The sequence below is a fragment of the Pungitius pungitius genome, chromosome 2 (assembly GCF_949316345.1).
Source record: "Pungitius pungitius chromosome 2, fPunPun2.1, whole genome shotgun sequence".
Lineage (NCBI taxonomy): Eukaryota > Metazoa > Chordata > Actinopteri > Perciformes > Gasterosteidae > Pungitius > Pungitius pungitius.
Genome location: NC_084901.1, coordinates 9,783,015 through 9,810,694, shown reverse-complemented (window position 1 = coordinate 9,810,694; position 27,680 = coordinate 9,783,015). Strand labels below are relative to the sequence as shown.

Sequence of the window (27,680 nt, the reverse complement as noted above, 5' to 3'; positions counted from 1 at the left end):
GTTTTTTTTTAACATAAGCTCAGGCAAATAAAATGTACTTTTGCGAAAAATAAAACAGACTGACTGAGAAGCAAATAGACAATCACACTTTTAAGATGGTAATTGAAATCACAAGCTTATCACGTAGGTACAAAATAAAGGCTATATCTGACCATGCGGGTTCAATAAACTGAGATAACTAATTAAGGCCGATTAAGGGTCAGAGTTCCCCGACCTGATTATTTCTAGCTTAGTTATATAACCGTGAGTAGCGTCAACCCTTAACATAGCTCCCTCAGTCTCTGCAGATAAGCCTCTGCTCAGGTCCACTCAGGTCTGTAAAAACAGTAACTTGAGTACAGAATGAAATCTAACTAAGTGAGCCACTTTTTTGCACTAAAATACATTTTATTTAGGCTAAATGAATTAACAAAAATGGAATAAAAGATTCTTCAACCCAATTACGGCACCAAATGTGTCAAAACAAAAAACTGGAGCCCTCATTTGCTTTCAAAGCTCTTGTTTCTAGCTGCTTAGGGATGAATCGTCATCTGTTGCCTCTGATTGCAGCAGACGGGAGGAATCTGGCTACACATTGTATTCAATACTTTTCAATACTAAGTATTTCTTATTAGGGGGGCGTCAGGCGTGGGCGGGATGACTAAGTGAGACTTTTGAAAAGTGAGAAAAGGGAAAATGTTAATAAGAAATGCAGCCGATATTTTGCATGAATTTGTTTGTTTTGTACAGATGTGATTGAAATGTTGCTTCTTATCCATCTATCGCAGGAACGCCTGAGAAATGACAACTTTACACAAATGTCCCTGCCTATCAGGAGAAATTGTACGTGTGACCTATTTATTTTCATTTATTGTCAATTTGAATATAAATGTAAGTTAGGCTACAACATATTCTATTATAAAGCAGCGGGAGAACAAACAAACCCCCTTTTTTTGTGTGTCATTCGGGGGGGAAAACAAGAGTAAAGTTCCAGTATGTCATCGCGTCTGGCGTGTCTGTAATTCCCGCAGCCATCACCGGCCGCTGATTGGCCAGCCCGCCCGCGAGCCTCCGGGGCTGGAAAGGGTGGGGGCGTGAACGCGAGCTCTATATGTACGGCTCCCCGCGCGGAGCGGAGCAGAGACGTCGACGTTACGCACCAGCCTCGAGGACTCAGCCGGACTCCATCGCTTTAGCCCCAGTGGACGCGTCCGGAGCAGAATGCAGTCGGTGTGCCAGCAGCTGGTCGGCCTGTTGCTCGTCTTCGGCAGCCTGCAGGTGACGGAGGGCTGCTCGTGCGCTCTGTCCCACCCGCAGGACGCCTTCTGCAACTCCGACATCGGTGAGTGACGGCTCACGTCTACTCTCCAATTTGTATTTGTATTTGTATTTGTATTTTTTTTTACTGCTGTTTTATGATTCAAACATGCACGGTATGATTGGATCGAAGTGCTGCCTGTCGGTCAATGCGGGAGAGAGGAGCTGACATGCGATCAGTTTACTGGCTGCGCGTCTTGTCGGCTGGTGAAAGTTGTGGTCATCCGACCCCCCCCCCCTGATTATACAATAACTTAAATACACGTATATACGATCAAATGTGAAGGAGATATGTCATTAACTCCTTTTTTTAAAAACTTTAAAATAAACCCACATATTAACACTTCACTACTTCTGTCGTGTTCAGATTACAGTTCTCATAAAAGCTCTCTGCTCCAAACCTGTTGGTACATTTAATTGTAATATGATTGAATATAACAGTGTGAGGTCCGTGAAGGACGCCAGCGATTTGTCTGAAAAGTGACTGGTGTGTCTGAAGTTCCCTATAGCTTGACATACTCTTTACCCTCAAATTGATGACGTTTCAATTTAATGATTTATTTTTCAAGCTCCAGGTATGTCTGCGTGGCTGTGAAATGTTAATAAGTATGTACGTGGTGTGATGGACCTACAGTCTGCTCAGAAGTTTCAAATCATGCTTCTTTTTTTTTAATCAGCACACTGGTATTTATGTGTGCGGCAGCCACTGGGCTGTAACTCTGACATGGCGTATGGAGGCTGGGTTAAAGTGCTTGTTTTAAAGCCTGGTTATGCTTTATCTTACTCTGCTTTCCATGAACAATTGGGACCTGGCTCAGCCTGGAGCGCTGGTCCAAACTGCGCTTTGTTTTGATTTGCTGGTTCGGGGGTCCGAAAGTTGCAGGCAGTTTATGGAATGAAATGACTCTGATGGGACGAGAGGTCATCTGATTTCCAGCAGGGAAGGAGACACACACTTCTTTGACTATAACCCGTCCCTTAAAAGCACACACGCACACACACACACACACATAATCATGATCGCCAGCAAAAGCTGGTGATCTTCACTATCACTTGACTTAAAAGCCTGAAACTGTCATAATGCTCTCTAAAACCCTGGCACACTATCAAACAATAATCTCTCAGTATAAAATAAGGGCGTACACACACACACACACACACACACACACACTAAGTGTGTGATGGTAAACTTACTAGTGGTCACAACAGGTAGAGAGGAATATATATATATATATATATATATATATACATACATTGCATGTCTTTAAAATCTTTCTTTGCCCAAATTTGGACACAGCCATTTTTATGTAGGCCCTGGTGACGTGGACAGGAAGCTGGTGCGACACTTGGGTGAATCCCCTGAAGGGTCCTTTAGGGGAGGAGGGGCTACAGGTTAAACCCAGCCATCTCTTAGAACCCCCTGCCTTTATGAGACGAATCTGGCAAAATAGGGCAGATATTGCAACTCCAGGACCCAAAACTGTCACTGGATAAACCCTGATCACAGGGCCCGTGGGAGCGTCTCCACTTATGCGAAGCCTTTCACAGTCCCTCAGATGGCCCGTGGGGTTGGCACCTGCTTTAAATCTGGGACTGACTTCAATGGGCGCAGGGATCGGGCGTGAGCCCCACAAATCCCATTTGCAAGGTCCCGGTTTAGGTGTGCTTTGAATGCAATGAATCTTGCACCTTGGTCCTCAGAGGGAAAGACTTCTGAAACGCGGGCTGGATGCAAAGGTCACAGCTATTAAAGTCAGTCAAGTCCAGACTATCAAAATGTGTGAGGGTAGTGTGAATGATCCAACGCTTTATTGTCGTTTTTCCACGTATGGCATTAAAGTCCTGTCCAATGTTGATACAAGTTGAAGCACTCGCTCAGAGGTATAATGAGACTGTTTGCAGAACACCCCCCTATAATGAGATCCTCCAATCCTGGATCATTCTTTCATTTAACATTCATCCTATTTCTATCACCCTGAGCTATAACAGACACATGGAATAAGGTACAGGTTTGGAATGCTAATGCCGAGGAGAAACCCCGTAATTCTTACTGTCGAGATCAAAGGCGACAGGCTGGAATCTTCACAATTTAAGACCCGTAGTTCAAAGCTCTTGCTTTCTTGGCCCTGACCCACTGGATGAATCACGATTGGGTTAAAGGCTTGGCGATTAAGCAATTGGAGTCTGTCTCTCTTTATTTGATATGTTTAAAATAGAAATATTTAAGAGGGTGTTTTGTGTCTCTTGCTTTCCCTTCGTTCTGAAGTGTGGTATGTTTAGGATACCTAGGAATGAACAGTGCATTTTATTAACTACAGTTTAAGTACCTTGAATGAGGAAATGTGTCCAAACCTTTGACTGGTACTGTCCCCGGGAACCAAGCACCTGGATGCTGTCCTGCGCAGATAACTTGTTGGCTGCTATTAGGCAGCAGGGTTAAAACGCTGCCCATTCACCAAAGGACACGAGCAGCGCTTGTTTGGCCAAAGCCCTCCAAAAAGCGAGATTAGAGGCCCGGCAGTAAACTTTGACCCTGAGATTTAAATGTCGCCCTTTAAGGGCGCAAGCTCCCGAGCGCTCGGGGTGACCGAGCAAGCCGTTACGCGCTTGCACCGCGAACCAGGTCAGTTGCTGGGGATTAGCGTGATATGCGTCGATGCCGAGTTTGGGATTGAGGATCAGGACATAAAGAGAAATGGACCCCGGCCCGCTGTGGGCCCTTCTGTGCCGCACAGAGCAGCTTTGTGCTGCATAGCGGTTTAAGAGCGACCCGGCCTGAGGGCTTCGTACCGGTACGTGTGTACCTCCACCTAGTTCTACTCGGGAATAGCGTTGGGTTCAATCACTACTCCCGCCTCGACTGCAGGTCAACAACCGGTGACCGGGGAGAACCAGAGTGAAGCCAGGACTCCTTTTGCGAGGCGCATTATGTAAGCTCGGATCCGATATCCCTCGCTTTCCCAAAAGAGCTAAAATACGATGCAATGTCAAAAGGTTCTGGATTCCGCTCAAGCCAGGGGTGTTCGTCCCCTGAGCCGGGCGTATCCGATGTCCAGCCCGTCCCTCCCGTTTGTCTCTGAGGCCCACACCGCCCCCCCCCCCCCCCCCCCGGGGGCTCCACTCTATTAAGCACGGGGGCCAGGCAGGGGGCGAGGCGATGGAGGCCAGCCCAGCACACACTCATGATACTACGACTATTGCACCACACGCCAGTGATTTCCTCCCCCACAGTTAGGCTAGCTTTGAGCTGGGAGCGTTGACCAGTTTCACCTTCAGTGTCATGGATTTATCTCCATAGTGTCAGCTTTTCTATGTTGGCCTTCAAGTGAAGAGAGACGCATGGGAGCCGCAGATCAAATTACAATTTGACCGTTAGGTAATCATGTGGCCACTGAGTCTGTAGGCAGTCGGTGCTTGAAAGGAAGAACAGGTGACTGAATGAGGATGAAGAGGGAGAGAGATATGAAAAGCAGGGAACAAGGCAGCGAGTGTGCCCTGACTAACTGTCAGTTAGCTGATGTCAGCCGTGACTCTAATTTAGAAAAAGGTTTTGTTGTGAGGGAATTCATAAAAATTAACAAGGTCAGCAGGCTTCGCATTAGGATTCCAAATGGTCCCTTGCTTCGAGATTTTTTTTTTGGGCTCTGTGCTCTGACGTTGCAGTGGATTCAGATAGTGTTTATCTTGGAGCATGGCGGCGGGTCGCCTTGAGAATTCCTCTTCCTCCCCCGCGACCTCCCGAAGTTGGACCACTTTCTGGACACTAAAATCGCCGTCACCTGCCCCGTGCCTCGCTGGCTTTCTTTTACTCCCTCACGCAAACACACGCAACGAGCAGCCTCATTCTTGTCATGCCGGCCGTTTGCCACAATGTACGTAGGCCGAATAAAATGACACGCGCACCTTAAGATTTTCCATTGGCATCTGTGCTTGTGTAATCCTCCTGGCTTTCTGCAGGAGATGCTGAGGGAGAAATGGATTCACTTCTTACCTCAACACAAAAAGCCTCCCACACATGAAAATGTATGTTAGATGGCCTCTTAATTCCTCGTTTTTCGCAAGGAAGAGGGAGAGAGCCTCTAACATTACAGCATAGGGAGGCTGACAGATATTTAACTTGACTATATAATATATTAGTTATTAATGGATATGTTTTCTTGTATGCACGATATCTGAAAAGTTGAAATATAAGCACTTCAGTTGCCTTATTTCCTACCTAAATCCCCTAATTAAACATGAGTAGTACTGCATATATGCTAAATATTCAGTATGGGATGATCAAATGACACACTTTAAACGGAATATTTGTGAAGAATCAAATTTGACTGCTGTCTACAACTAATCAATGTAGAAAGACTGTATGAGGAAGAAAAGGGAATAGGAATATATCCACATGACGTACTGTACAGGAAGTCAAAGTAGTAAGAGTAGAACATAGAAACTATCCACACAGCATGTCCACAGTAACCAGTAGAAACAGGCTGACGTGAGACTACTTTACGAAAGTGGGGTAAATAAACACTTGTAACGTGGTGGCGGCACGATGCTGACAATTCATAAGTGCTGACTGGTGAGGCGGTGACACCGGCCCTCTGTCTCTGGAGCAGCTGGGGCCCTTCACACATTCCTCGGGGTGATGGCACCATCACTGGCCAATTAGTGGCCGCTGTCCAACTAGAGGGGACCTATCTGATGTAAAAGCAGCTGACCTGCAGCCCTTCAAACACTTTCTGTTCTTAAGCTACTGGTTGGCCACTTTCTTTAGATTAGGTCATTCTGGCTTGTAATCCTTTTTTTTGTAGGTTTTTTTTAAATAAATGCTTAGTTCAAACTCTGGTCTTCGTGTCCAAAATAAATTTGTGGTCGCCAATTTTGGGTGGCCGTGCTGTAACTGCTTCCTGTTTCGAGTTTTATTTTTATACCCCACGCCGCGTGCATGGAAGTAGAACAACTAAAGACAAACAGAACATGCTACATGCCTCATTTCTTTCTTTCGGGACTGAAAAGCTTTTCTCCTCCTTTCTGGGGAATGTGAGCCACTGAAGAATGTGTAACAACAAACATGGCCCGTGTTAGTTGTGTCTGCGGCCAGTCGGCTGTGGGCAGCAGGTAAACTTCACAGAGGAGAGACCGCATACATGCAGGGCCCGCAGCTCTCTTTGGATTGTTATTCACCGGCTCAAATTATGACCCATTTCTACGCTCCCGTCTCCCCGGCCTTCCACAATAAGCCCCTTTGCTCCACCATGAGTGAACGAAAACAAACCATCCTCACAACTGAGCGTTCTCACCTCGCAGATGTTTACGTTTGGATCTGGCAAACCGATAGCATATTTCTTTCCAGCCCTGATCCAAATACAGAAGGAAACAGCAAGAGACACACTGCCGCACCCCACCCATCTAAAATGTGAATATTATCACTACAAAATCCAAACCAAGAGTCCAACACTGTCCTGTGATTGCTACAGGTTCCGCCTTGAGCAGTATGAGCATTTATCTACCCAAAAACCACCAGCCGTGGAAAATGAAACTGCACAACTCTAATTTCGGTATCAAACTCTAAAGTCCCTGCACCATTTTTTTATCCCCCCCCCCCCCCAAATCAGCCTTCCTTGGCAAACAGCAGCAATGCAGAAAATCAGATAAACGGATTAACTGTGGTGCCAACCGGTCCTAAAATGGTATTCATAATGGGTCTGCTAATGCCAAATACTGGCCGAGTGCTATTTGATGGATTGGGTAGTTCTGTGTTGGAGGAATGTGACCGGAATGTTTCAAAGTGCTTCCGCTGATGTCTGACTCCTCTTTTCGCAGTGATTCGAGCTAAAGTCGTGGGCAAGAAGCCTCTGAGAGATGGACCTTTTGGAACGATGCGCTACACAGTCAAGCAGATGAAGGTAAGCATGCTGAAGGGACCGAATCTCCTGTTCTTTCTCAGAAAAAGCACGAGAAGATGCCACTTAGCTAGGTTTATAGACCGGGGGAAGGGAAAAGCTAATGAGTCAAAACATTATAATAATGACTCAATAAAGTCCGGTTAGCCTTTTATCTACTGTTTTATTCCTAAAAACAACTTTAATTCTATATTTTTCTTTTTTACTTTAATTCCCCTCTGACCGAGCCATGCTAGCATTTTCCTCAATGCATCAGGTCTAAAGCTAATTTCGCCCTAGTGCCAATAATCTTTTTGTCAAACCCTCTAAAGAAAGCGATACAGTGAACACGCCATAAAGCCATATAGCAGAATGCTCCACTCCAATTACAAATGAAATGTTCTTCATTTGATCATAGCTACTCATTTATTAATTAATATGAATAGTAAGGGAACAGCAAAAGTTTCAGAAAGTGTTTTGCGGATGTTGTGCTCCATGGTCTCACATGATTCTGATTATAGGTGCTAGGTCCTCGCATGCGAAGTGTCATTTAAACCATTTATAGAATACCCTTAAAATGAAGTATGCTGACGGCCTCTCCGCCCCCTCAGCTGCCTTGTGACGGCTGAAAAGCAGACACTTAACACGAAAGCCCGCTCTTCACTTTTCTTATATAACGCTGCATATTTCGGACAGATGCTAACATCTGCCTGCTGCTCAGACAGGAGCCGGGACGGAGGATTAGTCGGCTTACGGGCATTACAACTCAAGCAAACTCCTCGCGCTGAGTGTAAACATTTCAACAGCGGGCTGCAGTACTGCAGTGCGGTTTGCACAAAAAGCATTAAGTGGCCTCTTGTTAGTGAAGCACGCTCATCACCACTGTTAGGATTATCCCGAGGGAATTGAATGTGACCTTTGCACCTCTTGGGTTATTTATTTGTATTCCAGTCGGCTGGTTTACACTTCAAACTGTGGTTTTCCTCGTGGGCCATAATAGAAAGGCACTTCCCTCCAAATTGCAACAAATCCTACGAGACAAATGCCTTCGGCTTTCCAAAAACCTCTGCCGTTTCGGGCTTTAGTAACAGTATGTTCTGTTTTTCTGGGGGCGATGTGTCTAAACAGGGATTTCCTGTTATTCCCAGACAAATAAATTCAACTGAGGGTAAACGCCAACTGTTGGCCCAGCACAGAAGGACCAATAGAAGGCAAATCAAAGTCAAAGAACATTAAACAATGGGATTGTGTTATATATGGTCTATTAAGGAATGTCATCTGATAAAGCCGGCGTACAGTTAAGTGAAGCTGTGTAGGGCCAGGGATTCTTCTGGTGTTAACACCAGCATTGCTTCTCGTGATCCTCGCAGATGTACAAAGGATTCGAAAAGGTCCAGCACGTGCAGCACATCTACACGGACGCCTCGGAGAGTCTGTGCGGCGTGAAGTTTGACATCAACAAGTACCAGTACCTGATCACAGGTAAGCTTCATGGCTGACATTGTTTCTGATCTCATCGCCCAAGGATCACTTGATATTAGTTTCCCTCAAGCAGAGAAATGGATTCAGGTGATAAGAGGATGACACCCAAGAAAGTCCCATTCACAAAAGCACACAAATTTCTCAGTGTTCCTGTATAATCCTGCCGTAGGTAAATTAGTCACTAATGGCATGACGTCGGGATTGGAATATTTGAAAATAAGTATCTAGAATCTGGTTTGTTTTTATCTGGTATTTAGTCTGACGTACGCTCCTCTCCAGGGACTTTATTTAGTTCGCTGACCCAAACTTTCCCACTATTTATACCCTTCCATTTGGAGGACAAAGCAGCAACAACAAAAAAACTGCACTAGATTCCAATTACTCATCAGGACAAAAACAGCAGAAAGCAATTCCCTTCACAACTCGTCATTACCAGCTAACAGGAAGCTACCGGCGTTTTCCAGCACAGGCTTTTTACGAGTTGCTATTTCCAACAGACGAGCAGTTTACTTTGGACCCTGCTGCGCTTGGCTTGTATAACGCTAAGTCTCGACCTGTGAATCCTGCAAGATGCACCCCACAGTCAGCGCGAACGAGCCGCTGTTGCCAGGTAGCGACGACTCTGTTTACCCCGGTCCGGGGGCGAATGACTTCACCGATGTCATTCGCTGCTCTCAAGGTCCCATAATAAGTCCCTGCATGTGATCAAGGCTGCCTTAGCGGCAATAAGGCATCCAGACCTATGAGAGCGGGTTCTCTTTTGATTGAAGCCTCGAGTGCCCCGGTACTTTGAGAGTCATGTCGAGCACTCGACACCATGTAATAAGGCGGGGGGGTGGGGGGGATTCAGGGGAAGAAGCACATATTTTTAGGGCGGCCAAATTCCGGGTGAAGAAGACCTATTTTGACAATTCATGATGCCCACGAGGGTTTCGCAGGCCGCCGCTGTGCACCTGTCTCATGAGTCGGTGCGCCGCAAACATTCACCTGATAAAAATAGACGTCTCCTGACCTTTTAAAATTCAGAAATAGGGGTGTTGGTTTAGTATGGCTTTACTGTGAGATTGTTTTACCAGGGATAAACACGTTTGTAGTCTCCTACGTTTCACAAGGAGGCTTAGGAAATTAGACAAAATGAGATGCTACCAACAGTTGGCTTGGAACTGACATATCTTTTGCAACGTGACTCAACGCGACAACCCATTGCCGCCTTTCTTTTCTACAACAGGTCGCGTGTACGAAGGCAAGGTCTACACAGGGCTGTGCAACTTCAACGAGCGATGGGAGCGCCTCTCATTGGCCCAGAAGAAGGGTTTCAACCATCGCTACCAGCTGGGCTGCAACTGCAGGGTGAGTGAAAACCAGCAAGATGAGCAAAGAGGAGGCAGGATGAGCTCCTCCATTTCGCTATTAAAACTAAACGTGTAACCAAAAGGTCCCTCAGGAGCTTGTTAATGATTACACAGGGAAGGATATGCTGTAAACCAATTCTGGCTCATTAATGCCACCGTTCCACCGTTTGCGTGTACTTTTTTTGAGGATGTTGTGCAGTCCTCAATGTTGTTGCGAATCATGAGCCTCAATTTCACTTGAATTCTTCAGGGGGCGCTAAGCGGAGACCGAAACGGAGAGAAAACAAGTTTTAGAGCGATCACTGGGAGTTGTTAAATCACAGCGCTGGAACCGGCCTCTTCATTGCCGTTGTTTTTTTTTTTCTCCCCTGCGACTGAAAACATGTGGCCTGCCGCTACGCAGCTGTTGTGCCTCGTAAACGTCCTACTGTACAGCAGTGCCCTGAACATCTGCTCACTCCATCGGCCCCTATCGGTATAAGTGGATTAGCAGGAAGACGAAGCCCAGCGGCTGTAAACTCTGCTCAAATGGGTACATGGGCAGAAGCCCCGAGGCATCCACACAGGCAGGAGCAAACATCATCACACTTATTCCAACGCGCTCCGTCGGCCTCCGCATTCCTCCGCATAATGATAATTCACTGCACCTCGAACGCAGGAAGCGTGTCGCCCTGGTTAGAAAATGATTCTGCACGCATCAGAAAAAAACCCACAAGAGACTCGGAAGTCACGCCAAACGTCTGTGAACTGTGGAGGAAGCACTCTCCAGGCTTGAATAACAAAAACACCCAAAAGGAGAAGTATGCCCTCTAACTTTGTATTTGAATTTTCCGGCTCATACAGATGGCGATAAATGCAGCTCCATGCGGCTAAACACAGCGCATCCGTTCATCAACTCCCCGAGTGGTTAATGCCACTTTTCCTGTCAATTCGAGCCGTGTATTCATCTGTCAATCTTTTTGTGCGAGCACCTGGAGGTGTGACGCACAAGAGATGCTGAGCAAAAATCCAGTTTAATCATCAATAAACTACGAGAACATCCCTGCTTCAGGAAGATGGCCGACATTCATTTAACATTCCACAGCACGAAGCATGTGAATGCCAGGAAACGCGTATTTGGTTTGCATTCATTATTGACTAATTAGTTCTAAATAGTCTTAATTTATTTCAAACGAGCTAGTTATTTAAAAAGCTGCATTTTGACACCTCATCTGACAATCTGCTGCAGTAAGGGACTGAAAACAAAAGCTGAAAGCAGTAAATAAATGATGCTCTTTTATGCTTCAACCAAATGATGTACTCCTTTTCTTTTATACTGCTGTTACTAAGCTTTTTCTACTTTGCAAAAACTTCTTGACTCCCTGACGTTGATGTTTCTATACGAATTACTGTTAGCTTCAAGAGGTTTTTGAATATATTATAAATAATATGTTTTTAGGTAACATTAAAGGGAAGTCTTTCATTTAGAGAAGTATACTAATGAAATAATCCAGTTAAACAGGACTATAATAGATATTATTACAGTTAGCAAGGGAGCTATGAAAACACAGCGAGTTTAAAGAAGTAGTTGTTTCTAGTATCCAGTTTGGTGTCCTGCTACATCTTCAGTTTCGCCTCTGTCTCTGTAGATCAAGCCCTGCCATTACCTGCCCTGCTTCGTGACCTCAAAGAACGAGTGCCTATGGACGGACATGCTGTCCCACTTCGGCTACCCGGGCTACCAGTCCCGGCACTACGCCTGCATCCAGCAGAAGGAGGGCTACTGCAGCTGGTACCGGGGCATGGCTTCACGCGACAAAACAACCATCAACGCCACCGACCCCTGAACTCAAACCAACCCCCGCCGCCTCCCCGACTCCGTCCCGACCCGTTTCCGGCCAGAGAATTACAGGACTCTTTCAGCTCACCTGCGTTGGTGGCGGCCTCTTTAAAGTGGCAACAACAGAGAAAAGACCACATCCATTACAGTGCCTGCTTCGTAGCACTTCTGATAAAAAATCAATTACTGTTTTTCTTTGTTTTTCCCAAAGCGTGAATCAAAGTCATCTTCAGGGCTCAGTGCTGTTAAATGCGGGCTGAAGGCAGACGGTTATAAAACCAACCTTCATTGGATCATGAGAGTTGATTAACTAATTCTCAAGAAACACAATTCTAAGTTATAATGCGCCCCATTTGATTAGCAGCCTGCAGTTAGCCTGCCGCTAACTACGTCTTTTTTTGCATCGTGGCAGTTCATATTTTAAATGGACTCTCTATAGTTCACAATCTATCGGATTATTTTCAATCAGTGTAAGCTATATGAAAGTACAGCCAATGATCATTATGTAAATGTAAAGCTGTTACATTGTTGCTACTGAACTGTACTTGCTAGCATTAGACTCCACATCAACAATGCAGATCAAGTGCAAATGTGAGGTATGAGCTCTGAATACTATACCTTTTTATATCTGCCTCAATTTATTTTATGATTTAAAAAAAAAAAAGAAAAAAAAAAAAAAAACCTTCTTGCAGAGATGGTGATATTTAATTTTTTGCTGTATATAACATAAGCTACAGACATGGACTATCATTTCAACTGAAACCTTGTTAATGAATTTATTTATATGATTATTGGAGTACACAGTAAAGTATTATCTGCAAAAACACAAAAAAACTAACAAATAGTAACAGTCCAAACTACTTTTGCAACTATTGCAGCCTGTGCAACTGTCCAGAATGAAGGACCCGCATCTCCAGTAGTTTAGTACATATGGTACTTTTCTTTGTTGGCTTATAGTCCCCCGAACTGGTACTCTTCACCGATCCAATGAAAGTCAAGTGTAAGCAGAGGTTTCAGACATATTTTGTAAGAGTATATCTTTTTTTTATTTAACTATTTCAAATGAACAATATATATATATATGAAATCAGTCAAAGTAACAATATTGTCACTAAATTCATTCTTTTTCACCTGCTCCCATCAAGGTCTTTTGTCAGTGCTTGACCTTCTGTCCATTCCATGAGCGTCGGCCCCGACATCAGTAACACGTAGAGAATCTTCCAGCGTTACAGCCTAGTAGCTTTGACCAAGTCAGTCCTTTTCAAAAGAGCAGTATGACATTTTTTTGGAAATATATTCTGTATTCTTTCTTGCCGGTTGGCTTAATTTACTGTCTTAACGCTAAGATAAGCTAAGGAAATCATTTTTATGTTTCCCAAAATGTGTAAATGTTTCCATGTCTCCATTCCAAAACAGCCAAAATGTTTTCTTCATATAAAACCAGCATTCAAACCACCTACAGACACAAGCTACGGTCATACAATCCATTAAAAGATATTAAATTATGTTGATCCACGCGTTTGATTTAGCATCGCAAGATCTCTGCTTTTAACAAAATATCCTCCAATCCCCTTTTTTTTTTTTTTGAGTGAATAGTCTTCAACCCGTCGACTTGCCCTTGATAGCGAATCCTTGACTTGAGTAGGCGACCTGCATAGAGTCTTGAGTCTGTACCGCGCTGTTTTTAACGGGGCTACAATTGGTTGCGGATCGTGTGGAGCCAAACAAATCCACCCCAGTAGAGATTTATTATTTCCATACAAAACATGTCCTTTCTGTCTATACGTGTTGACGAGGCTTCTGCTCCACTATTTCTGTGGTTCATGTTTGTGTAAATATACTGTCTGCTTAACACAGAAACCCTTGGTCAAGTTTGATCCTTACAAAAGAATTCCAATCAAGCAAGCTGTGTACAGTCTGTGCTTAAACACTCATCCCAGAGGTGTGTGTGCACGTCGAGAGGGGGGGGGGGGGGGGCTTCTTGTAGTGGTTATAGAAATGGTTGACTTAATTTCTGTGTTTTCTATTTTTATAATAAAGATTTAATGAAAAAACGGACCTGTGTGTGGGCCTGCTTGTGTTTTCTCTGCTGTGTATTAACAGCGAACAAGACGGGCACTCACCATCTGCGTGTGGTTGGGATAGAAGGTCTGTTCGTTCAGGGGGAACTTCTCCGGGCCGAGGGAGTGGTACAGCTTTATCATCTGAGAAAACTGCCAGCACAGAAAACAAGAGGGTTAATATTTAAGCAGCGGAGGACAAGAAGGGGCCAGATAGACATAATGCATCGTACACAAATGCATATTAGCTGTTTAGAAAAAAAGTGACCTAATGCAGTTTAACATAACGCTAAACACCTGTTGCCTTGTAGTTTTTTTTTCGTTTTGTTGTAATTTTCCTTTCCGGTGGACAGACTTCTTTTCTCGACCCATTTGACCATCCAACCACTTCTCGGCAAACACCTGTTAGTGTTTCATTTTGATTAAAAATATAGATCTGTAAATCTACAGCGCACCCGCATATATTAACATTGACAAAAGATCAAACAAGGAAGCTGTAAATATATGGAACATGAGCTCCAACACGGAAATACTAAGAGAAAATCTTATCTCTCGTGGATTGTACTTGGAGTTCACAAGGCACGGCACGTCACTTAACGACTCCGGGGACGGCTGTTTCAGCTCCCTTTAACGGCGCAAATAAGTCTGTCGCAGGTGGGTTGGAGTAAAGCAAGGAGGGGAGTTACGGGTTGCTTACCACCCACGGTTTGCTGCAGAAGTTGTAGATGGAGAAGAGAGAGTTGCTGCCCGGGACGCCGCCGAAGTGCAGGCCGATCACCAGGTTCCGGAAATCCTCCCCGGGGACCATGCTGTAGGCGTGCTGGCGAACCAGGACGAAGTCCGGCTTGAAGGACCTGCAACAAGGAGGGTGTAACAATGCAGACTGTGCAGAGAGAGGAGTATGACACATTGACTTTAAAAATTTCTTTGGTAAATGGAAATGTAGTATATGCAAGCAATCCAATGGCCACGCTTGAGGCTTGAGTCTGGACTTGGCAATGTCCGTCTGTCAGTCCGTGTCGGGTAAACAAACTGAAAGCATTGGATGGATCGCTAGCTTATTGACCCCAAACAGCCCACATACACTCAGGGGGTTTGCTGACTTTTCCTCTTTCGGTCAATACTTGATAAAATACTAAAAATCAAAGGAGCTTTAATGGAGCGGTTAGCATGCCGGACCGACTCAAACGGCCATCCCATCATGCGTTGGCCCTTTGATGAGCTGTCCTTTGAGATTCAGAAGAGGCCACAAATGTTGCATTTGGACATGAATATACAAAAAGACAGTTTTAAGAGAATCCCCCTTCTGTTTAGAAATCCGAGCCGCCCGCGCCATGCTCGCCGGCCCGCGGCCTCAGACGTTGATGCGCCGCATCTGGGTCTGGTGTTTACAGTCGAGGGCTCCATCATTCGTCCAATACGAGCGCAAGGAAATGCTCCTCCGTGCACCTCATCCTTTTGGACCTTCCACCCAATTAAAGCAGCCTAAGCCTTCCTTTACAAAGTGTTCTGGGAGCAAAGCCAAGCGACCCACCAGGCACCTGGAGCCCTCATTCAAAGCAGCCCGCATTTCACAGTGGCGCAGGAAATCCACTTTGACGGCATTCCATGTTTGAGCTGTTAGTCCTTTTCAGATTGAATGCAGGTTTGAGGTTCTTGTCGTTCAAAATGTCATCCCAGCAAGTGTTATTTATTCAACCATTTGTACGTAAGGTTTCTACACTGCACATCTCTGCTCAAACAGTAAGCCATACAATACAATCAAGTGGAATTTGCTTCTCATGATCGTAGCTTTTCTTGCAGAATTCAGACAGGCCTGCGCTCTGCGTAGAGGGGAGAGGAAAGCTGGGGTTGACCATTTGTGAGGATAGTTGTTAATTCACGTGGCATGTTACACCAAATCCTTTGACCCACTGTAACTAAAGACATCATTGCAGCCTGTTGTGTCTGCACATGTTTTCCATGTGTGAGCAGCTTCACTCAGCTCTTGCTCGGTTACTTCTGTTCGCCTGCACGTCCCACATGCACGACAAAAACATGCGCGCGTGCCTGCGCGAGGGGCCGCAGGGGGCCAGGCGGCCCCCCGTACACGAGTCCACGAGTGCTGTTATATGTTGGACAGCACGGACAGCACCGGCAGGGAGACCGAGGAGCAATCCGGCCTCGGCGACCGAGCGACTGCAGCTGTTCCTCCCTGCCGCAGTGGCATGGGACCAAAGGCTCTGCTATTTATACAGGATGGAGCTGTTTATTGAGGCTCCAGAACCAAAGCAGACTCAACAGTTCATGTGGAACGCGAGTCCCCGATAAATGTGCCGGCCGAATTTAGCGCAATGTGCTGTTTCTAACAGTCAAAAGCAGAACAACAAGGTGCCTGAGAAAGTGCGTGGGAAGTATTGAGCAGCACGAGCCAAGACATTGAGCTAGACCGGTATCCACCAATCAGGAAAAGGCTTTATTGAATTCAAGAAGGTCTTCAACTTATTATTATAGATGATTGATTGTGATTACTTCATTGCTTTCATAAAATGTGAACACATTTTCTAAGGAAATCACAACCACAAGTTAAATCTTTTACTATTTTGTGCATATGTGATGTTGACAAACTCTTATCACTTGTTTTATCCAGCGTGTTACAACAAGCTGTACGGCTGCACAGCACAGGAAGAGGCTTTTCTCTACGCTCATGCATGAACACACACACACACACACACACACACACACACACACACACACACACACACACACACACCTGCTACTCCTTTGTGAGTAAGGTCAAAGAAACCCATTCGCTGGGATGGTTCTCACTTGACTTCGGTTAATGGAGCCGGTGCCCTATAGCAGAAGAGCAGGTTGGTCGCCCATTAACTTTTTTCTGTCGCTTCACTCGGACTCGTTACGCCGAAACAGGGCCCCCCCCCCCCCCTCCCCCAGTCGTGCATTACACTGAAGCGGCAGCTGCGTCGATTTACAATCGCTTGGGCCCCGGTCATGAGTTGACGGGGGATATGCTAATGCAACCTTTGTGTTATCGCAGGTGAAATACAGGCACCGGTAGGGGGAGATCAGGGTGATGGATAAAGATATTGGGAGGCAATGGATCCACTCATGACATCTTTATTGGTACACTCAGCAAGATGGGGACAGACGAGGTGGGGGAAATATCCGTCTTAACAAATCTAAAACCAGTAGCTGTAGCCTGTTGCAGCTCATTGGTTTGATTTTGACCTTGAAAGCTCTAACCAACCAATCTCCAGGTGACAGAGCTCAGATAATGGCACTGTATGCTATTTGTCCACCACCAATGTAGCTGGTGGACAGAGTGCAGCATTTAGCAGCTAATGAGACAGATATATGCTAAAAGTGAAGTATTCAGGGGACCAGAAACACAGCACTAAAGTGAATGCTTATACCTTTATCATGTGAGGACATGTCAGTACCGTTCAACATTATGCCCATGATGCACTATATATTGTTGGAAAATGTATTGACCCTGATTAAGCCATCCTTATTACTTTAATTGAGCTATATAAAAAAGTAAAAATGCAAATAAATCATTTCCCATACATTTTTCTTAATGAGGACATTGAAGGGCTGCGTCACTACCCTTTATATTGGTCTAGTTATAAATACACTTCGAGCCCAACGGTTGTGAAAGCCCATTCTACAACATACTGTAAAACAGTGCCAACAGGATGTTTTCATCAGCATTCCTGGAGCAGAAAACTATTGAAACCCGAGATAATATGCGTCCATTTTGTTGTCCAGATCCATTTACAGTACAGAATCTCTGACCTTCTAATGGGCTCCACAGGGATGTCTGAACTGTACGGAGCATTTGTCTTTAAAGTGGCCCTGTGCCTGGCTCAAAGCCTGCTACGGGTCTTATCTTCCTTTCCATCAGTCTGTCTCCCAATGATAAGGATAAACTGGGTAGAACTTGGCGGGAATGCCACGAATGTGGAACAGTACGTACCGAGGAGCAGCGGGGCAGAAGCACACAATGGTTCATTGTGCCAAATCGCCTCTCCGTCATCGGAGGGAAATGCACCTTAGAAGGACAAATCTGTGCTTTCCTGTTACAAGGACGGTCACTGTGGTTCTAAAAAAACATCTGGGCTCGTACCAAAAAACAGTTGTTATCCTGCGAGGAAGGCTCAACATTTTGTGAAATAGGGACATTTGCTCTCTTGATGATGAGAAGCTTCATATCGTTAGTTAGATTCTAGTATTGCGTCCAGGTGGTAGGCTAAAGTTAGCTTAGCATAATGACTGAAACCAGGGGGTATAGCTAGCCTAGCGTCCATTAAATTTCAAAGAGGCAACACCTCTATTGCTCGCAGATTAACACATCTTCTTTCATGTTTGACATGAATAGTGCTGGAAAAACTAGAATTTGTGGTTTTACAAGGCGAGGAAGAAGGAAGAAGCCCCCACGCTAAGTGGCGCTAATCCATACACGGGTGGGCTATCAATGTTTTTACGCAACATAGCAATTAAGCATTTTGTTCCAAAATGGCAAACTATTTAAGGTCAACAACTAGCAGTATTATCATGCTGTAAAGCAATTCAATTGATCATTCACTTATGAAAAGGATGACCTTTTGGCAGGAGTCTAGAAATAACCATTTGGCTTCACTTTAATTAATACTTTGGCCCCTGCTAATGATTCTTCTTGATTCATAGGAACAAAAGCCACACTTGTTTATTAGGTGGATTTAGATCCACTTGGCATGGGACCAATTGAAATGTAAAGCAATGCCGTATTGTAAATATTGAACGTCACAGTTAGTCTTGTCTCGATCGGACACGGCCCGGAGAACCCTGAGAGAGCCTCCATCCTCTGTGTGTACAGTGACTCCCCGATGACTCCCAGTGCCTCGCGCTGTGGCCCCCTGGCCTGGATCTGAGGCTCCCTGTGGTTGTGGCCGTGGCTCCGGAGCGAGCTGGCGCTGGCTCAGATCCTGGGCGGTGGCCCGGCCAGGGGCTGCTAAAGCTTTAGATCATCTCCAGCTGCGATCGCACTCCGGGGTTCATCCTCCACACTGTGCGCCTTGAACGATGGGGAAATGAGGGTTGTGCAAATTATGCGCGGCCATTTGTATTCGTGGGTGATTATGACATAAAAGCAGGGGTGGCCGAGTGGGACTCTGTGTGCCTTCACTACAGTCACCAGCGCTCCATAAGAAATCCACCTGAAGCCACGTCTGAACTGAGCCGCATTCATTCGCCGGGTAATGTTATGAACCTGTCGGAGGTATTAGGTGTTGAGGCAGACGGGGCGGACTGTTTCTCCACTGATTAAAATGGCCTTTCACAAAGTGGGGAGGGTGTGGGTGGGGTGTTTAGGCTTGTATTTGCGAGAACCGTTTCTGTGTGGTCTCAGCAGTAAATTGTCACCCGAGGTAACCAAAGGAGGAGAGTCTTGTTCTGTAGTAATTGGAAGGAGGAAAGAGAGTCGGCCCCCGTCTGGCTGACACCGGTGGCTTTCAGGACAGAAAATTGAATAAAGAGAGAACCAAAAGATTCACACAATGATTTGCTAATGTAATCCAGCTGAAACTTTCCGCTCCTTCTATGGGTCAGGCAATGGCGAGGAATTGTGCCGACAATAATAATTGGGTGCCTGGAGATTTAAATCAGTGTACTGTTGTACAAAAATCCACCCAGCTAAATGTTAACTTCACCGCAACCACCGTGTCACTGAATGGTGCTGCTCGCTATGGATCTTCATATTAATTGTCTTTCCTCCTTAAGAGCAATAAACCTGCTGTGTACTGGGAGAAAAACTGCTAATTTTCCTTGTAATTTAGTGTTAATGAAGGCATCAGTGTCCCCACAGGCACAATAACAAGAGCGGCTAGTGTTAATTAGGCCCACTAAGAGCAATATATGTTTTTTTATTGACCTCTGGTGTTTGTTATGCTGAGAGTCCAGTGTTGCATGATGGAAACTTTCCCCCTCACATCCACGCTGCCGCCCATAACCGCTTCCTCTGAGTGCAACAGTAAAACGAGCTAAAACAAGTCCCCGGTGCCATCCTCCCGCCATTAACCAACGTGGTTTCATCAACCGCACCGGGAGCCCTGGGATGGCGGCGTGGGCGCTGCTGCGGCCTCTCAGCCAGACCCGAGTTCCCACTCGGGGGCCGAGCAGCTCTCCGGAGGGTTTGGGCAGCGGCGAAGCCAAAGGGCTGACTACAGGCAGCGCGCCAGGGAACAACCCGCCATGACCGCTGTACCCCTGTGGGGGGGGGGGCGGCGCCGCACATACGGCAGCGGTCGCGTGTGTGCTCCACTCGTGATGCGCTCCGCTGGAAGCGTGCATCTTTGTTTTGGCTCACCGGGTTAATGAGACAGATTCAGGGGGGGGGGGGGGGGGGGGGGAAGCAAGAATGGAAGTGATGTAAAAAGGAAACACATTCTGATAAGAAATAACAACTCTACATTCTTGTTTTATCAGATTTGCAGAGCCGTGCATTCACACAGTACTGTTTTAGGATTATCAATCACTGTTCGACAGCTTTCCACCCCAACAAATGCACGTAAACACATTTACTGAAAACAATAGTTCTGTTGGCTGGTAACACACCTTCCAGGATCATAAATGTGTTTGTCCCAGCAGTTTGTCCCAGCAGTGGGGGGTCTCCAAAGCTCTGAGCTGTTAACGCCAGAAGCCCATTCTGGCAGGGGGCCGGTTAAGAGAGGCAGGTAGCAAGTGATGAGTCGGCAGGCGGTCCAAACCAGCTCAGCCCAACCATGAGAGGTAACTGGGCACCCAAAATATCATGCTTTTTGTTCCAGTAGTCAAACAATGTCAGTTACTACCATTAATTCATCACATGTACCTCACCCTGGCAGTGCCATCAATATTCACACAGACAAATGAAAAATAAGGCAGTTTATGTTTATTGAAACATGCACTACAAACTGCTTCTAATGAAAATGATATGAATGAAGCAACAATAGATGATGCCTCACGTATAATAAAACATAAAAGTTATGTTTTTACTTCTGTCCTTGATCCGAGACTTTCTCTACCAAGAACCACAAAAAGTACACATTTAAAATAAATAATGGGAAATGGGAAATGAATCTTTGTCTACTGAGTCCACAACGTTGGACCAGTCGACTGATCGACTTAAGAGGGAGCGGCGCTACTTTTGTCACCGCTCCCAGTCGGAACCAAGAATAAACAAAATACCAACAAGACGAGCGTCACCGTGGAAACGCAACCTTGTGAAGCTCATTGTGAATTGGGCTCCTCTCACGATACAGTAGACTCACAGGAGTGAGAGAAAAAACGTAACCACACCACTGTGAGACCACGTGTGCTGCTTCATGGATCCAGCAGAGGAGATCCCAGAGCCAGGTCAAAGGTCAAAGGTCAGAGCACTGAGAACACAACAGCCAGGGGACACATGGATGAACAGGGACCTGCTTTGAACACACAGTACAGTGTAAACGTGCGGCTGCGCATCACATGATCACACCCACACATCCAATAACCTAATCAGAGTGTTTTGTCCTATGTCGATTACAACATTATTCGAGCCGAGAATAAAACCAAATCGTAAGCTTTAATACGCTCTGATTTAGGACAGGGCCGGATAACTGTCCGTTCACACAGCCCTTAAACCGTTTGTTGTTGTCGAGTTCAGAGAACTAAACAAAATCCGAAAAGCGCTTGGCAGTGGACGCAAACGAGGCGGCGCGGTGAGACCCGAGGTCTGCCGCCAATTTGGCTTCTCTATCTAGCTACAACTAAATAAACAAGGACCTCTGGGTCCAATCTGACAACAGGCTGCATTGTAACAAAGGCTCCTGCTCCGTGATCACTCTCGCTTGATGAGGCCATGCACGGGCAAACGCCACCTTGCATCACCGATAGAGAAGTTATTCTGCAGGAGCTGATGTCCTGTCAAGGTCAGAGCCGTAACATAACAACAGGGGGTGGGAGGGGGGATTGGGGTTCTGTAGGGTTTAAGAGAATCAATAAGTAACAATTCACTGGGAGTTGAAGCGAAAAAATACCAAAAGGTTACGTGAAATCTACCACAATATACACACACGCACACCGATTAACAGAGAAGAGAACAGGAGCCTCTGTGCAGGCTCACTGAGGCAGCAAACGGGCTGCGTGGGCAAATGCGTCAACACCCGCCCCCCCCCTCACCGGGCCGAGCATCGTACCTGACCACTCTGGTGCCACCTTTGTTCACCTGCATGTCCACCATACATCCCGAGTTGACGTAGGAGGCCAGGTTGATCTCCGAGAACTCCGCCTGGGGGAGCACAAAGAACAAAGTGACATGATTATATGTCGCGTCCCACAACAACATACTGTAAAAGGTCAGGTCTGTCTACAGTGATTGAACTCCCTGACCTCGTACTCGGGTGAACAAAAGGGCTTTCTAAGACAAACAAATTCCTTTCATGAAGTGAAAGTAAAAATGCTCTTTTTGACACGTGAAAGCCTCGGGATGGAGCTCCAATGCTTTAACTTGACATATTTCTGATAAAGAAGAGGGAGGGGGCTGGAATAAACCCACTGACACAGTTCAGATAGTAGATTCCTCATTTTACATTTCTGCATTTGCAAACCAGAGAGAAAGAGAGGAGTCAGAGAGACGGGGAGTTGTTGAAAGGACGCAAATGAAGTTATCCCCAGCCTGTGGCCTCCCGGACAGTGAAGGCCTTGTAAAAGCCGTAGCCCGGCTACCTAATGACTCAGTCAAACTCCCAGGGTCATTCGAAAGGGGGGGGGGGGCGGTGACAGTCAACTTTTGTGAAGGAACTTTCTAGATGGAGAAGGACTGGACAGGGACAATTAAATTAGCCTTTTAATTGATGTCACTGTAGAGACTAAATCTATTGATGTCAATAGCTCATGGAATGGACTTGTCTCCAGTCCCGTTAAGACTCACCTTATTGTGCAAACTCATCACAATATGCAAGAATCATGGTATTCCCATCAGTACGTTGGGTGTAGTGTCTTCCTCCCACAATCCAAAGTAGGTATGTGAGACTGAATGGTTGTCTCCATGTTAACCCTCCTGCCACCCGAACCCTCTAAGGATAAGCGTATACGAGACGAATGGCTGACGTTGGGTTTGGTGCTAATTAGCAATGTCTGCTGTTGATGTCACATGACCACGGCATGTTTCTACACTGCCTTTGACTGGACAGCCCGAGCCCAGATTCTTGTAATTGCATCCATCAACATAAAGCACTGGGACTGGATTTTGTTCAACGGCACATTTCAATAAATAGCTCGTCTGTGGCCTTTCACAATGGTAAAGTCCTTTTTAATCTATGTGTGTTATAATCTAATGTAATCACATTCCACAGTGTTGGAGGAAAAAGCAGCGATAGGGGAACTGCACTGGAGTCATTAAGAAACAACCCTAACCCAGATACAACATCCTTTTTGTTCACCAGTACGTTGCTGATTTGCACAAGAACCTGACGGCTGGCTGTCTGACGGCGATGCTCCGACGGGCCTCGCAACGACGCAGCCCTGCAGTGAGCTCCTGCGCTTGGCAACACTGCAAAAGACAGGCAGGGCTCCGTGTCTCACTCAGATCAGCCTTCAACTCCACCACGCCGACACGGAGACGGGGATGAAAGCAAATCCTCCAGCCGACCCTCTGCTCAACCCGGCTCCCGCTATCTACGCGTTCTCATGCTGCGCTGATCACTGGAGTCTGCTTTACCACGCTCTACACATGGGCTTTCATCTCCATAAAAAGGAAATATTATCAGCCATATTGCCACAGAGATAAATTTGCCTTTCATCCAGCGCCGCGGCCCATGTAAACTCTGCATGGGGGAGTAAGTCGGTCCTGAAAAGACTGTGCTCAAGTAACGAAACTGGGTTGTCGTTTTTTATTTTTTGTTGCCGAGAGAAACGACACCCACCTCTTTCAAATGACTGTGGCTCACTCTCTGAGGAGGAGCAAGGGGGCGAGTAAATGCCGTAATCTCATTTGAAGGCGCCGCTCACGCTCAACGCGCTTCAAGGACATCTACTTGGCCCCCTTCCCTTTCCTCGGCTCTTCTCTACCCGCAACAGTGAAAGGAACATCTGCGCGACGCGCGTCGCACGGACGCTCGCACGCGCATGCAAGTCCTCCATCAGCGCGTCTCCTGAACAAATCCCAATCCGAAACACAGAGGAGGCCTGCATTGACTCGCGCCGCGACCTGAGAGAAAAAAAACCAGAGAGCGGGCGAACATTTTTGGCGAGGGGCCGAGCTTTTCCCCCCGTCGCCGCCGATTGGCCAGTTGCAGGCGAGGAGGGGGGAGTGCGGACCGCCGCTGTCATTGGGCCGTAACGGATGGAGTGGCTGGTCGCGGGAGCACAGGCCCAAAAGCCAGGACGGGAGGCCTTTCACGGCGCCATGGTTACCATCACGGTAACGCATTCAGACACTTGTCTCGGAGCAGCTCTTGCCCTGGGAAAGGAAAACAGGAAGTGATACGTGAGGGCAACCGCCTCCAGAGCCGGCTGAAGAGCAGCATTCAGGCTGCATAGAGAGTGGCTTTCAGCTAATCTGCTAGGAGGAACAGAATCAAGGAGGACGCGCGGTTTGAATTTTCTTCCCCTTACTGAAAGTCGTTCTGCAAGCCAGAAGCCGCTTACTGATCATTCGTTCATTTACAGTGAACCCAACCAACGAGGAATGTAAAACACATTCGAGCAGCTGTAGGAGAAGCTGACAGGACTTTTTCAGGCAAAATCAACTTTTACAAACTAAAAACACACCATGAAATGGATAAAAACATTATTGTAATAATACAGTGGATAAATCAAGTACCTCAGACAACGCCGTGGTAGCAACCTGTCAATCACACGGTAGCCACGCCCTAAAAGCATAGAGTCTTCGACTCATGCTGTATTGGAGACCATAAACTCCTGTTTACAGTGTTCACTGAGGGAAATAGGTCAAGGGAGTAGGGTCATTTTCTCATGGCCTCGCTGGCCATCGGAGTGAATGCAAGTTTGAGGCCATTCCGCATCGGCGTCACTTTTCACAGTCAAAGGGTGCCGCCCGGGTGTGAGGCGCGCGGTTAGCTTAGCGACACAGGTGTTCAGGCGGGCCTCGGTTATCCCTGCAGTGCCGGGTGCACTCTGCCCTGAATGCAAAGCCATGTGAACCTGTGGGCAGCACACTAAACACCGCTTGACAGCAGCTCCTCGGGAACCTCAGCGAGTATTTTTAGATCTGGATTTCCACGTGTCATTGAGGTTGGGGGGGGGTTAAGGTGCCTTTTGTTTAGTCATGAGTCAAATTGCGCACAGGACCATTTGTCCTTCGGAAATAACCGCTTGGAAGAACGTGTCGGGCTGCACTTCAACTACAAGTGTTTCTGGGAAGTGAGATTACTTGTGTACAAAAAGGAGCATATGATAAAGAAGGAGGAAAGAATTGAATATAAAGTCCATGTCTAAGCCTGTGACAGCTACTAAAATGCTGAGGGTTGTGCAATGAAAGCGGTCGTATTAATTAGTTAATTAAACTTAAAAGTTTAAACAGAACTATATGAGTATATATGATCTGATGAATTGTAGAAAATAAACGTAGCCAATGAATATTGAATGCTAAGGTTATAAAGTATCTTTGTTGTGATTACAAAGAAGAGGACGTCTAATCATAGACAGGCGTATATCGAGGAGGCCATGAATTTAAAATAACAAAATAGATAAAGTTTATTGTAGCTTCTTTTCATCCCAAAATAGATGTTTTTCTGTTACACAGTGTACTTCTTTTATTGCCTCAACTCTCTAGTTTCAATGGGGAAAACCTTGACCCAACGAGACCTAGGTGGACAACTTATTAATAGAAAATGTAGCATGAAAGTAGTTTTACTCCCAGATAGCGATGGACGCTTACTGGCAAGTGTTAAATTGACACATGAGACTTGTACACAGCCCTCTGTACAAACGTTACAAGATAACAGACTGTGGCCATGTGATATGCAGGCTGCGTCTTTACAGACCACCTCGGATTTATTAGTAGTACACCTCTCGATAAGCTCAGTCAAATCGCATACTGGTGCAATTGAGAGGTACAGTGGGCCATTCATGTGCACCCCGGGGAGGTACTTGCCCCTAATCACTACCACCTTGCACAACAGAGAAATAATTCATTGAGGCACTAAACTTTAAAAAAAAAAAAAAGAAATCCAGTACAGATGTTAAATGCAGCAGCTGGACCAGTCAAACGTCTGCAGTCGGTACCGAAACGTATTGTCGGTCTTGAGAAAGTTGGACCCAGATGCCTTGTGTCATGTGGTGCGGGGTGCGGATAACAAGCAGCCAACTGCCTGCGAGCTGCCATGACTGAAGCGGAAAGGAGCGCGGGACAGCGCTGAGGTCATGTGCCTGCCGAGCAGATGTTGCCCTGCCGGACCCGAACCACACATGGTCCGCCGGGCCACCGAAGAACCGCCTCTTGTTCTTTCACAAACAACAGGCCCCTTCAAATTCAACTGCCTAATTTGTCCAATTGTGCAAATTGCAGTGTTTATGACTCTGCAGGGATTGCTGGTAGCAAACAGTCGCTTTGCCGTCGACGTGTGTGTGTGAGCAGCAGTGCTGATCGCACCCGGGGAACCTTCTGTCACAGACAGACATAGACTGTCCTCGATTTTGATGTTTTGCACATTGAGAAGCAGAGCTGCGACTTTTTGGAGCATGAGATGTCAGCTTTAGGGGCCCTCGGCTTGGCACCGCCGCCATGCGACTCAGGTCTTAGATACAGGGGCGTTGAAATCAGACTAAAATCAAGTCAACACAGCAGGATGGTATGAGCGGCGGCCATTTTTCTGGGTCTTAGTAGTGACCGCTGCACGTAGCGGGTTAACTTCCGTGTGAATTGAAGATTTGCTTCATTTATTTCTATTGTGGGTTGTTGGCCAAAATAGAGTCCCCCACTGACCCAGATATTACATCACCAGGACATTTGCACAGAGGTATATGTTGTATGTCTTTGTAAATCTTATTTGTTTATATTGTGGCTCTTTTTTCTTATCTTATTTTATTCCATTTTATTCTTATACCGCGCCAATCATGAAGACAAAATTCCTGTATGTGTAACATATTTTCCAAACAACGGCTTGTGATTCTGTCTTTGAACGGAGTTTGCCAGCTGGTGAGTGGGACACACTTCAACAGCCCCTCTGAAGTGTGTTGTCACCATGACAACTGAAATCAACCCCCCCCTTTTAGTTTGAACCAGCCAGATGATCACGACAAACCATTTCTACGGTAATCCCCAAAAATCTCTGAGTCACACTTGCCAGCCCTTGGGATTTACGGTTCTTCCATATTATTATTATTATTATTCCATATTATATTATTATTATTTCAGTGTCACATTTTGTGTCTCGGAACGACTACGACTCTTCGAGTCTACCGTTTTCCATGTGTAGAGCTACACCAAGGTTATTTTGGTATTAGCCCTTAATAGTGACGAGTGACACTAGAATTATTTTCCCATTTTAAAGGCCAGATTTTTCTGATTATATTAAATTTGGGATGATGCATATTTGTATGTGACAGTGGCTGTGGGCACAAAGTGAGCCTCGCAAACCTATCAGAGTATATTTATTCTTTCTATCTTAGTTTACTTTTTTTTTTTGTCTTGATTTAAGTGAGTCACAGGCTCAAGATTTCTGAGCACTAACCTAATGTCTCCACATCGCACATTAACCCGCAAGAGATTAACTGACCGAGTGAAAGAACTTCATGTACTACTAGCAGCTCTGGTCATGTTAAGAGTAATAGAGAGCTT

At 45.9% G+C, this 27,680-nt stretch overlaps 2 protein-coding genes across 2 annotated transcripts in view; one reads left to right on the top strand and one right to left on the bottom strand.

Moving 5' to 3' along the window:
• Window positions 1–27,680, bottom strand: part of LOC119210077 (synapsin-3-like) — a 68,589-nt gene that overhangs the window by 27,859 nt on the left and 13,050 nt on the right. Inside the window, exons 4-6 of the mRNA XM_037459693.2 lie at window positions 22,075–22,166; window positions 14,580–14,736; window positions 13,946–14,035 (exon numbers count right to left, since the gene is read on the bottom strand). Of these exons, the coding sequence (XP_037315590.2) occupies window positions 13,946–14,035; window positions 14,580–14,736; window positions 22,075–22,166 (339 nt within the window). The remainder of the gene's footprint in view (window positions 1–13,945; window positions 14,036–14,579; window positions 14,737–22,074; window positions 22,167–27,680) is intronic.
• Window positions 1,102–13,417, top strand: LOC119210078 (metalloproteinase inhibitor 3). The gene is made up of 5 exons (XM_037459694.2): window positions 1,102–1,321; window positions 7,111–7,193; window positions 8,540–8,651; window positions 9,880–10,001; window positions 11,632–13,417. Exons 1-5 carry the CDS (start codon window positions 1,201–1,203, stop codon window positions 11,827–11,829), a joined length of 636 nt encoding a protein of 211 aa, XP_037315591.2. The 5' UTR covers window positions 1,102–1,200; the 3' UTR covers window positions 11,830–13,417.

What these genes read in the sequence shown, in the direction of transcription:
- LOC119210078 (XM_037459694.2), top strand. Translation starts at nt 1,201, where the DNA reads ATGCAGTCGGTGTGCCAGCAGCTGGTCGGCCTGTTGCTCGTCTTCGGC. An exon ending in CTTCTGCAACTCCGACATCG is followed by an intron (nt 1,322 to 7,110) that starts GTGAGTGACGGC and finishes CTCTTTTCGCAG; the next exon opens with TGATTCGAGCTAAAGTCGTG. An exon ending in ACACAGTCAAGCAGATGAAG is followed by an intron (nt 7,194 to 8,539) that starts GTAAGCATGCTG and finishes TGATCCTCGCAG; the next exon opens with ATGTACAAAGGATTCGAAAA.